The sequence below is a fragment of the Paramisgurnus dabryanus genome, chromosome 2 (genome assembly GCF_030506205.2).
Source record: "Paramisgurnus dabryanus chromosome 2, PD_genome_1.1, whole genome shotgun sequence".
Taxonomy (NCBI): domain Eukaryota; kingdom Metazoa; phylum Chordata; class Actinopteri; order Cypriniformes; family Cobitidae; genus Paramisgurnus; species Paramisgurnus dabryanus.
The window spans coordinates 8,365,533-8,379,084 of record NC_133338.1 but is presented as its reverse complement, the minus strand read 5'-3'; the positions used below and the strand labels follow the sequence as shown (position 1 = coordinate 8,379,084).

The 13,552-nt window shown below is 39.6% G+C and overlaps 1 protein-coding gene across 3 annotated transcripts in view; it reads left to right on the top strand.

Annotated features, from left to right (window-relative positions):
- Positions 1 to 13,552, top strand: part of adamts17 (ADAM metallopeptidase with thrombospondin type 1 motif, 17) — a 216,145-nt gene that overhangs the window by 2,669 nt on the left and 199,924 nt on the right. For all 3 annotated transcript variants that reach the window (XM_073811891.1, XM_065294290.2, XM_065294289.2), the window contains exon 3: positions 12,876 to 13,038. In XM_073811891.1, coding sequence (XP_073667992.1) covers positions 12,876 to 13,038 — 163 coding nt within the window. The remainder of the gene's footprint in view (positions 1 to 12,875; positions 13,039 to 13,552) is intronic.

Here is a 13,552-nt window from a genome sequence, read left to right as displayed (position 1 = left end):
TTGGCCAGAGAGCAAAGGTTCCCAGCCTTCTGACTGATAAAAGTGCAGAGTTTTCAGGCCTTTTGATTGGCCAGACAGCAGAGGTCTGTTGGACTTCATGTGGTGCCGTAAGAACCGACAGGCTGATGACATCAAAATAACGCAAGATTGATTCAAGAAATCATAAAGAGGAGTCTGCTGTCGGATCGCTCTTGCATACTTTGATGTCATCTGCTGTTGGTTCTTGCAGCGCCGCACAAAGTCAAACAAGCCTTCTGACTGGTCAGAAACCAGAGGCTCCCTGCCTCCTAATTGATCAAAGACCAGGTTCCCAGACATCTGATTGGCCTGAGAGCAAAGGTTCCCAGCCTTCTGACTGATAAAAGTGCAGAGTTTTCAGGCCTTTTGATTGGCCAGACAGCAGAGGTCTGTTGGACTTCATGTGGTGCCGTAAGAACCAACAGGCTGATGATATCAAATAACGCAAGATCGATTCAAGAAATCATAAAGAGGAGTCTGCTGTCGAATCGCTCTTGCATACTTTGATGTCATCTTCTGTTGGTTCTTGCAGCGCCGCACGAAGTCAAACAAGCCTTCTGACTGGTCAGAAACCAGAGGCTCCCTGCCTCCTAATTGATCAAAGACCAGAGGTTCCCAGACATCTGATTGGCCAGAGAGCAAAGGTTCAGGCCTTCTGACTGATCATACAGCAGAGTATGCAGCCTTCTGACTGGCCAGACAGCAGATATATCTAGCTCTCTGATTGGCCAGAGAGCAGAGGTTCCCAAGCTTCTGACTGGTCAAAGACTTGAGGTTCCCAGCCTTCTGATTGATCAAACAGCAGAGTATGGGGCCTTCTGACTGGCCAGACAGCAGACATTCCTAGCCATCTGATTGGCCAGAGAGCATAGGTTCCCAGCTTCTGATGAATCAAAGAGCAGAGTTTTCAGGCCTTATGATTGGCCAAACAGCAGACATTCCTAGCCATCTGATTGGCCAGAGAGCATAGGTTCCCAGCTTCTGATGAATCAAAGAGCAGAGTTTTCAGGCCTTATGATTGGCCAGACAGCAGACATTCCTAGCCATCTGATTGGCCAGAGAGCATAGGTTCCCAGCTTCTGATGAATCAAAGAGCAGAGTTTTCAGGCCTTATGATTGGCCAGACAGCAAGCATTCCTAGCCATCTGATTGGCCAAAGAGCATAGGTTCATCCAGAGCGACTTACAGTGCATTACAAGGCATACATTTTTTACCAAAGTGTGTTCCCTGGGTTCAAACCCACAACCTTTTGTGCTGCTAACGTATTGCTCTACCACTGAGCTATACAGGAGCACTTACAGGAGCTCTGTGATTAATCAAAGAACAGAATTTTCAGGCCTTCTGATTGACCAGAAAGGGGACGTTCCCAGCCGTCTGTTTGGCCAGAGAAAAAAGTTTCCCACCCATTTAACTGGCGAGGCACAGCATTTCACCGTCTGATTAAACATCATCTTTTTTCCATATGTGTCATATTAAGTTTTTGTTTGGATGTGCGTAATAGAGACTATATTAGGGCAATTAGTCTTGCATCCAAGTCTAGTGGATTTTACAATGTGTTTGTTTGTAAGTTTGAGGTTGTGTTTGTGACTCTTTAAAAATCCTGTGGTGGTTTTAAAGGTCAACTGTGCCTGTCTCCTTGCCAAATCCTCATATCCCGCACACACTGGATGGCAATTATGTGATTGGAATTCAAAGTTCACAATGATCACGGCTACCCATTTTAATAAATTTAAATAATCATTTTTAAACAGCACAGTATATACTGCACAGTGTTCAGTTGAATAATATTTTATTAACACAGCCTCAGCGACCTTTAGTTATTTAAACTCCATAAAGGTAAATGTGTCGTCTATTGGATGATTTGTGGAAAATGAGGTCATAGTTATTGTAAATGTTTATTCCATATGTGGTAAGGGACTGGGTCAGACATTTCTGACACCTAAAAGCAGAGCGACAGTGAGCAGACGTGAGTTTGACGGCTGTGCAGACAAGCCAGAGATCAGCTGGATGTTTTAACTAGCACCGCCTGACAGCCGCCTGTGACGCGGACCGTTTTCTCCTCTGCAGAGGTCACCATGGGTCATCTGCAGGTGAGAAAAAACCTATGGTATAGTGGTTACAATGACAATGGTGTCAGCCAACTTGAAAATAGAGTAAAGATTTGTCATCCCTTGGCACAATGCTCTCTCTCTGTCTCTCTCTCTCTCTCTCTCTCTCTCTCTCTCTCTCTCTCTCTCTCTCTCTGTGTGTGTGTATCTAGAGCTTGCTTTTGTTTTGGTTAGATTTTAACTTAGAGATGTGGTGCAGTGGACTGTGTACATACTTTAACATATAAGTGCTATTGGTTCACAGGGACCATGATTTGACCTGGATCATATCTCACTTCCCCTCTCTCACCCCTACTTTACTGTCTGGTCTCTGCTGTCCTATTAATAAAGGCAAAAGCTTTAAACAAACACAGTCTTTATCAAGATCAATATTTCTAATCGCTAAAACACAGTTGTGTTGTGTCTTTCATGGATCGCTGGAATTAAAGTGGTTTTGGGAAAAAATGGGGTGAATTCACACTGCCATTCGCAGTCCAGTTTCACCAGGTGCAAATTGCACAGAAAAAAAATCTTTGTGTCAAAAAAATACCTTTGATGCCCTAAAATGCTGTTTACGTAGGCAGCCTACTAGGTTTTGGAACTCAGCCATTGTCATTGCTTTTTGGCAAACACACCTCCTGTTTATGCATATGAAGCTTAAATTGGTACACACCAGATAAGTAATCCTTTGTTTAACTGTCAACTAAAAGCAGTTGGTAAAAATTACAAGGGATGTTGGGGAACGTGTTCTAGTGATCCTTGCAGCAATGATGATCAAAGCTTGGAGAAGGGCATTATAATTAGACAAATATTGATACATGCCAATCAAGAGCCAATTCACGATTTTACATTTCCTATGGTAAGTGTGTGTTAGTACATGTTAACGATATGCAAAAGGTACAAACCCCAAAGTAAATGATGACACGGGTTATCGTCCTAAACGTAATCACTTTTTTTGGACTACAACAAACACATGGATTGTAGGCAACAGTTTACTTTCTGGGATTAGTGATCAGTGTTGGGGCTAGTTACTCAAAAAAGTAATATATTACGTATTACATATTACTCTCAAAAATAGTAATGCCTTACTTTACTTTATTACTCCCTGGAGAAAGTAACTAGTTATATTACTAGTTATATTACTAGTTACATTTTTTTCTGGACAAGAATTTTTATTTGGGCAAGCCACGGCCAAGAAAATGCTGGCTTCCTTACCCGCTACAGGACGTGGGGCACAGCGTTCGGAGAAACATTAAAGAGTGTGCACTTCACCGTCAAGTTATTTTCCTTCCGTTGAACATAATAAAATATGACTGAATCTCCACCCGTCGAAACTAGCTTTCTGTTGCTGGGAACCTTCCTCTGAAAAAGAGCTTGCCGTTGTTGACGCTTCCATTTACCCGATCTGTCTTTGTGCTGCTGCCGCTCTGTGCTGCTGGCTACCGGGTGTCGACCAATCGGTGATGGTAAATGATACCTCGTGCCAAACTTAGACCAATCACTGTTCCATTCACGCCCTCCTCCCCTTCCCTTTTGTTCTCTGTGTTTTGTGCCTTGTGTGATGAAGGTGCTACTGGCGAATGTAACTTAAGTAACTAGCTCGGGAAAACTGTAATAATATTACCATTTTCAGACGGGTAATGCCTTACACTACTAGTTACTGAAAAAAGTAATTTTATTACAGTAACTAGTTACTTTGTAACTAGTTACACCCAACACTGTTAGTGATGTAGACCGACCTTATCATAATTCCTCCTGCTTCAAACTCAGCCTGTAAATTAACCCGTTAGCCTTGCATTGTGAAAAAATTTTTCAAACATGGTAAGGAGCGGCACATTTCCGGCTGACGTCAGAGGTATTCAGACCAATCAAAACATACAGATTAGCTGGCCAATCAGGGATCTTCATTTTTAATAGGGCTGGGTATCGATTCAGATGTTCCGGATCGATTCTTCTTCCTTTACCCCATTCCAGCATCTACGGCTATATATATGGCGAGAACAAGGTAATCCATAAACAAGTTTAATTTAGACAAGTTGATACATACACAGGTTGGGGGGCGGGACAATTTGGCATCTCCAATCTGCCTAACTTGCATGTTTTTGGCATGTGGGAGGAAACCAGAGTACCCAGATTAAACCCACACTGACACAGTGGGAACATGCAAACTCCACACAGAAAGGCCACCTGCCCTAGCCGAGGCTCGAACTGGGGACCTTCTTCCTGTGAGGCAACAGTGCTACCCACTGAGCCACTGCACCCTCCAGATCAATTCGATTTCATTTTTCGATTCCGGTTCTCGGACTAATTTTTATACTCGGTTCTCGATTCAACTCCATGAATATAGAATTAATACAAATACTATATTTATTAAAAAGAACAGTGAAGAGAAGTTTACAAGGGGGTAATTAAAAGAAATTAAAAGCCACAACACTATCGTTGTCGTCTTGCTTGCAAAATCTAAATGCTTCCATACCTCTGACTTTTTATGTGAAGGTGGCATCAACGTCGACAAAGCACCTGAAACCGCTATATTAAGCACTGAATGAATGAATGAGTGACAGCCTCGCCTCTCGCTCCTTGGTAACAGAGCGTGTCATCTAGTGGAGAAGACTACTAATTAGATTAACGTTAATCTTACGTTCAATGTTTGTTGAAATAAATAAATCGATTTGTGGCCTTTGAGAATCGACCACGTAAAAAAACAGATTAATCGAAAAATTAATCGAATGATGATGTACATTTGCAGTGAAATATGCAGTGAAATATACTACAGTTATTATTCATGCCACATTTGGTGTGTTTGTGCCGTTATTGCAGAATCTGCTGGTGAAACAATATAAAACGTGTGTGCAAATTTACTTGGTGAATTCCTCTTTTGTTTTGGATGTCAGCTGCTCTGCACAGTAGGGATGTAACGATTAACCGTGCAAATGCGCGTTTTCTCAGTGAATGAATTTGAATGAATTACGGTGAAATCACGGCACATCCGAACGCCAGGGGGCGCTCTCATGCAGAAGCTCCCTTTGTGCCAAAGAAGAAGTAGCATTACAAACACTATTCAGGAAATGTCTACAGGAATATTTCTATTGCTGTTCTTCAAATTGTTTCAGGTATTTTCATGATAATAAAGAATATAAAGAATATTTTTATTTAACGAGTGTTGCTTTTATAAATGCACGTTATAAACGACTCTGACTCATAATCCGAATAATGATTTTAGATTGAAAAGGACTTCCTACTGACCAAATGCCGTAGTACACGCACAAGCTGTGCATGAAACAAAGAATCACAGCCTTGCAATTCAGAATCGATTCAGACAGGCATTTTTAATGGGACCCGCGATTTAATCGTTACATCCCTGCTGCACAGGACCAATACTTGTAGTCTATCATTAGTTGAATTAGGGGCCAGATTTACTAACAGCTTTACTAACAACCATAACTGTGGCGTTAAATAATGACTGTTGGGATTTAATAAAGACGGGCAGTAGATAATTAGAGCTGAAAGGTGGGGTCTAGTTATTTTTGCGACTGACCTTATTGCATACGCATTTCTAGGAGTTTCCCTTTTAGACGCAACACTTTTGGGAGGAGAGTATTTAAATGATTCACGCAACGCAATTTATTTATGTTTGCACGTGTGATATTACTGGTATTTGTTCCATTATTTAAAGCCGAAAATAGCATGTCTTAAATAATTTTGCGCCAAAAGATGCATCACAGAGAGAGCAAGATACAAGGCAGAGGATTGTTTTAACATGCAACAGTTTATTTGGAATGCCAGAGGAACATATTATCCAAAAATATTGTTTGCCAAGCCATGTTATTTTTTATTTGCTGAAGTAAATAAGTAGGAGAAGTCACACAATACCAGACGTTACAAATCGTTTGGAAACCATCCCTCCAGTTCTATTCAGTGTACTATGGCTTGGTTAGCTGGAATTACACACCCCAAATTTTCCGCTGCGATGTCTGTGGTGCTGAACTCAAGCGCACCTCATCAGCTCTGCTTATTTGTTACCCTGGACTAATTTGCACTGCTTTAGTAAATTGCGTTGGTCATTATGGAAATCATCTTTTGTGCCTGTGTTAATTAATTTGCACTTTTTTAGTAATTAACCCAGAGGTATTACCGCTCCCATCTATGCTTTTTTGGAATTGTGCTCTCACGCTTATTTGCACCGTTAAGTAAATCTGGCCCTTAGTTGAATTTTTTTTCATTGTTTTTGGGGCTTTATGTGAAGTTCTTTGTGTGTTTTGTGGTTCTACACTGTCAGTCCAGCTCAACTGCATCACAGAATCCTTGCTAGGAAAATTGTATTCTATTTAATACGGAAAGTTGGAATTTCCTACTTGGATTCCTATTATTTCTTTCTCTGCAATGGATACATTTGATACTGCAACAGAATTTGGCCCAAGGAAGTTAACCATATAAAGAATGCACTGTATTGCCTGAAATTTGGACATAAGTTCAAACTTTGCATACTTCATAGCAAGCTGTGCCTGCCTGTAAAGAAAGTGTATTCTCACGTATTTCTAAACTTTTGACCGCTGCATAAAACTGTTAATTATTTGCAAAAGTAAAACCTTTAAAGTGCTACTTTGGAACACAAATGACACCACAATATGTCGGCACTATAAGAGTTTTTGCATAAAAACTATTTGCTTGTGGTAAAAATCTATCAAGCGCTTATAATACATCATCTTTAAAGAGCACTAGAATAGGTTTTTATTGTAGATTAAAAAAAATTTGTGTAAACCCTACTGCATGTTAGGTCACCGAAACTCCCATTCACAGTGGATGATAAAGTCCTGAAGATCCTGGGTGTAGCTGAATTTTTATTGACAGAACTACGAGTGGTCAACAGAGACTTGACTTATAAAAGTGAAATACAGGAGCTGTCAAAAAAATCTGCATTTACACAAATCTGCGAAGACAACTAAATCCACTGTATTACGTATGCCAGACCAGTAGATTGCAAGATGTGAAGAAACACTACACGCATGCGCACATATACATTAATCTACAGAGTAATAAATACAAACAGTCAGGACAAACAGTTTTGTTAAGATGGACAATGAGGTAGGTTCATTACTATGTCCATAATATATTACAGACTATAAAGCACAAAAACGCAACTTTGTTGGAGAAGCTTTAATAAACTCTGTATTAGGGATCGACCGATATGGATTTTTTTGTGCCGATGCCGATACCGATTTTTTTCCATCAGCCTTAGACGATGACCGATACAGGCTGCCGATTTTCTTTAGCCGATATTTGGAGCTGATACTGCTTTTTCTCATTCAGTTTATATCATAAAAATGACACAATGATAAAACCAAATGTTACAACTCTTAATTTAAAAAAGGAACATTTACTGAACTATATTTAACAAATAGTAAGAAAAGCTGAGGTAGAACAAGTAAGAAAATTCAGTGCAGCTTAAAATACATAAATAAAATAATAATTACACCATTGCACACAATAGCAGCAACCAAGCAGCATAACAAGGGGAACACTTTACTTTATCCATGAAAGTAACCAACTATTTACAACCTATTTAATGCTTAGGTCTAAGTTTTAGTGCACTTAACTTAATCTCTTGTAGAGCAAATGTCTTTAATAAGAAGACAAGGAAAATGTAAACAGCAATACTGATCAAAAAACAACTTAAGAATTCTGAATAACATGCCAAATGCCCCACTTCTGTAGCTCACACACCCTAGTGCCCTATAATAAATGGGAGGGATAGTTAGTTTGCCTCAGCTCGCTTAAAACGCATAAAACTGAACAAATACATGAGGATTTGTGTACGGACTTCGGTCAGATAATAGAGCGCGTGCACGTGGGAGAGGTGCAGTGAGACATGGATGAGAGAGGGCATGTATCTTTGCGCTCCCAGTGAACGGAAATGTTGACAAAACTTACAAAAAAACACTTCTCCGGTCACATAAAAGTCATGTGTGAACTGTTTGGAACTAAGTGCTTTGGGTCGAATTTCTTATTTTCGCTGACGAAAATTCCGCGAAACTCCGCGTTAACAACCATAAACGTATGCAACCATGAACTGCGCTCTCCACAATGACGAGAAACTATCAGCAATCACTACTCTGTATCTTGAGCAGCACAAACACAGTCCTGTAGGCCACCATTGTTGTTTTGTTTTTACTCATGCATGCCTATAGATTGAAATAAAACATGTGCATGACCTCACCATTATCACAGCATTATCACACCATTATGAATTTGTTTACACTAAGACAACGACAAGGGGTCGTTGTCAAAAACGTTGAAACACATTTTTTAAAGTTTGCATTTTCAGGACCCCAAAAGAACACAGTCGGTGTTAAAACGAACTGCCAAACCGCATAAAAACGTTCCTGTTTATGGTTGAAACCATTATCGTGTAAACGGCACCTTACACACTGAAGAAAAGATAAAACCAATGTGCACTTTAACAAGAAAGATGATAAAAACAAAAACAGCAAGTGAGATGGATAGACTCCACAATTGCCATATTTTAGCTCACCTGTCTCTCAAAATCCATCTTTGATAAACCAGCATTTAACCTGATTGCACATTTATTTATACTTATGCTTTATAGGCCTATATTGTCTGTCTTTGATATACTTTACATTATATCTCAATTTACCTATCTTTAGAGTGGCCTAAACATGTTGAAGACTATTAAAAACTGTTTTAAAAACAAGGTTCATTTTGTTAGGACTAAACCTGTTGAGTGCATTTTCAACTTAAACAACTATGGTGAGCATTGACATGCTGCCCGTGTGGACAGCTTACAAGGTTTTAGGACAGAGCCTAAATGCATATGGCCAACCATCCCTTCAGCCCAGAGGAGTCAGAGTATTAGACTAATTTATGCATTAAATCACTGCTTTTAGTAAACTCCCTCAAACAGAGTTGAAGTTTGTGAAGAACAAAAAAGTCTGTAAATGTCATTACTGCTCAAGCCATATGTAACTGTACTCTGTTTAACCTGGAACATGCAGGGTTTGTCTGTACATGTTGTGATGAAAGCGTGTGCTTTTCAGTCTCTGTGGGCAGCTTCCTGTCAGCATTACTATCTTCTGTTCCTCTCTATCCGCCTCCACCACCCAGCTGAAGGCACCGATCGCTCACCTCCAGCAGCCATGTACGTGTTGGTTTACAGCTCTTTATCCCCATTGACACCTTCGTCAAGCTAAACAAGCTTGCTTGATTTAATACTCTCACCGAACTCTGTAGTTTTTTTTTTTTAGTCAGCACTCAGTATTCCCTGGATATAAATTTGTCTTAGATTTCACATCTTTTTGAAGACACAATGTGCAAAGCAGTTAGAGAGCTAAAAACAAGGCAAGCTTTTCATGAGGGTTAAAAATAAATCACTGTTTGTCAGCTCAAACCCCATCATCTAAGACGTTTACATGACTATAATTTAGTAAAAATAAAGTTTTTGTGTTTTGGAAAACTTCAAATGCACATTACAACATATATTATGTATGCCAGGCCAGTAGATGGCAATATTACTTTGTAAAGAAGTGCTGCATACAATCAGTGTAATAAAGAGAAACACTTAAAAATGCAAATGCAATAAGGTCAATCCAGTCCACACCTTTTCAGCGCTAATTTTCCACTATGCGTCTTTAGTAAATCTCAACAGTCGTTATTTAAGAACAAAATTATGATTTGCACTGCCATTGGCCCAAGCTGTTAGTAAACCTGGCCCCAAGTAAGGATGTCCCGATCCCACTTTTTCATTTCCGATACCAGAAATCCGTATAGCAGCCGATACCGATATCTGTCTGATACTACAGTAATTAAATGTGTATAGGTCTTTCTGCTACATCTAGTATAATTTTAAATGTTAAAATCAATAATTTAAAATGATTTACAAGTTACAGAAAACATTAGTAAATATTGATCATGACAGTGTTTAGGAGAACATATAATAGGTGCGTTTGATCGATTAAGTATGCTTAATATTTTTAATAATACTTAATTGTAAAAAGTAAAACTGTCATAGTAAAAAAGCTTTACTGTGCAGATGGTTATTTGGGGAATTATGCGTTTGACCCGACTTTTTATGCACATACAGGGTGCAAAATTGATGCGCCTTAATCATAACACCCTACGTTCATGGGGTTCTGGGTGCAGAATTGTTGAACTTAGTGTAAATAGCCACTTTTTTAATAAAACTTTGAAACCTATCTTCAAAAGTTTGTGTTCTCGTGACCTAAAATGCTGTTGTTGTGTAAACGAACAATCAAACTGCATAACACTTTAACAATTTCGGTTGAAAATATTGTGTACATTTTTGCAGGGATTTTACAGGATGTTGCTATTCATTTTAACTCTTTCCCCACCAGAGTTTTTTTTTTAAGTTGCCAGCCAGCGCCAGCATTTTTTATGATCATAACAAAAGTTGAATGCTTTTTCATGATGTCCCCAAAGGTTTCTTCAAAAGTACCAAATTTTGGTAATAGATAATTGCATTTTTGTAAAGGACTTTTGTTAGAGATCAGATTCAGAACGATGTTCAAACCATACACAGAGTTTTTAGTGTTTTCGGATCAGTGGATTCAGGGTTTTATTAGCTGGGTAAGAGCACCACCTATTGGATAATAGCAGAATATGGATTGCCATAAAAACTCATCATTTGCAGGGAAGCATTTTCTTTTAAAGGCAGAGTGCTTGTTTTTTGAGTAACGTTTTGTTAAATGGAGTCGGGCCGAGTACCAAAACACACTTGTAGCTAGGGGTGGGCGATATGACCAAAATCTTCTATCACGATAGGATTAATTTTATATCATGATAACGATATGTATCACGGTAGAGTTTTTTATGTTTTAATAAGGTTTAAATCTTTAATACCATAGAAATGTTCATAATTCTCACAAAAAACATATACAAGCATAGAAAGAAGATAAAAACAAACAAAACTCAAGCTCTCTGAAGATACACAGTCAATAAGAATGATAATAAATAATTATGCATGTATGTATAGGCCTATATATATTTTTATTTAAGGTAGAAAAGTGATTTAATCAGGAGCGAGAGATTTTTTTCTCAATGCTGTTTGATTAACACGAGTGACAGACAGGAGCAAAATTAGGTAACTTCCCCTTTAAGACCAAAGTCCGGATCCAATACACTGTTACACATGCGCTTTCTCTTTTAGCTGTTTACTTTCTCTTAAGACCTTACTGGTCGTGTTTATGATGATGCTTGCAAAGACGGGAATTTTGACGCATATGTGTATTTAAGGCCAATAAAGCGGGAAAAATGCTCACGAGCTTAATAAGCAGAGGTCGCGCGACTTGCGCGCTCCTCACAGACAGAAAGAGCAGCGGTTGCGCGACTTGTCCGCTCCTGACACACAGAAAGAACGCACGCATACAGATCTGTTGTCTGTGTTTCAATGGCTTAAAATAACTTGTTTTAAAACTGCAGTGCTTAAATACGTGTACAAACGTTACGTTTTCGCGACCACACACACAGGAGCGTGACGTGGGCACGTAACCTCGATAGAAACGATAGTCCAAAATCTCTACCGGTTGACAAATTTCTACCGGTTAATTTTGTCTACCGGTTTATCGCCCACCCCTACTTGTAGCCAATGAGCAATAAGAGGCATGTCTGCTAACCTACATTGTTGCCTGGGTTGAATATGTTTGAGGCGGGTCTATGAGAAGAACGTCCAGATTCTATTGGGGTAGGGTTGTGTTTGTTTAGGTGAGTTCAAATGTCTACATTGGCTTTCAGAGATTGTTTACCCCGCCTTTAATTAACAAGATAACTCGTCAATGGCAGGGAAAGAGTTAACACACAGACTTATGCTGCGTTTACACCAGCCGCGGTAGAGGCGGCAAGCGTGGATGATTTACATGTTAAGTCAATGCAAAGATGCGATTAAGCATCCTGCAGCGGTACCGTTCTGCGCGAATTGAGCGTTGTCGCGGGAAACACTCGAGTTCAATAATCTGAACTTCGGCGGATTTCCGCGACGCGTTTTAACCAATCAGGACCTTGCTGTAGTAGTGACGTGATTACAGGAAGCGAAAGGAATGGCGGAGTCTCAGCAGAGTCGCATAAGCCCCTCCCATGTTGCAAATCTCCGCGTGAATTTCTTGAATGACTAGAATTTCACACGAGAATGAAGCGAGTGAACTCAAATGTTCAATTGTCAAACCACGCGCGAATGGCGCGTTTTTGCCGCCTCTACCGTGGCTGGTGTAAACGCACGGTTAGACAAAAGAAACATTTGACGCTATGATTATTTCTGATGCAGGTAACACAGGTTTGCATCGTTGAGTCTTGATTTAATACAGTATTTTCACTGTTCTGTCTGGGAGTCGAAAACAACATATTTTAAACAAAGGGACTTTTTTGAAAATATGCTAATTTTCCAGCTCCCCTAGGGTTAAACATTTGATTTTAACCGTTTTTGGAATCCATTCAGCTTTTTTGTGCAATGCTTATGGTCTAATCAGATTCAATGGATTATGCTAAGCTATGCTAAAAGTGGAACAGCCAGACCTGGAGATCAGCTGAATGGATTTCAAAAAACGGTCAAATCAAATGTTTAAATCTAGGGGAGCTGGAAAATGAGAATATTTTCTAAAAAAGTGGAGTGTCACTTTAAACAAACAATAAAACTTATATTAACAGGAAGAATGTTACTTGAGTAGCCACAGTCATGAATGATAAGAAGATCCATGCTTTCTTAACATGCCATTGTTGATCATTCCACCCCATGTTTTCTCGCAGACCGGCCTGGTTAAGACTGCAGATGACAGCCTGTTCATCGAGCCAGTGGGCCAGACTGTGGATTCCTTCTCTGGCTCTGAACACCGAGTGATTCGGCGCAAGCATTCTTCCTCAGACACATCTGCTGGAGACAGCAGCTCCAAATTCTGCCAAACCATCCAAGGTGAGAAGGTCAACGTGCTGAAATACAGCCAGCTTAAGCGTGTCAAGTGTTGCAAGCAGATTTAGAGGTCATTTAGCTTCTGTTCGTAAATTGTGGGTGCACGGAAAATGACCCGTTTGTGACCAGTTTCTGTACACAATACCGGTCAGTTTCTATTACATTATCTTGGAATAGTTATTGCAGGTTGTGCCATATTTCACATTTCATTCAGAATGCCTCACACTCACTTGTTCCTCTACGAAAGTGCTTCTCTAATGGATTTGCAACAGATCTGCTATCAAGTAGCAACCTAACCCTGTACCAGAACTGCATGTGAAAGCAAACAAAAATGCATAAAATAAAACAACATTAACCTGACGGATCGAATAGGGCAGCGTATTTTGCTTTTGAAATGTTCTTGTTTTTAAAGCGTGTTGTGCTTTTTTTATGTGGTTTTCGTCATTTTTCACTCACCAGTTTGAAAACCACTTGGAGTCTGTTATGATAATCTAACACTTGGCTTGCCATGTGTCTC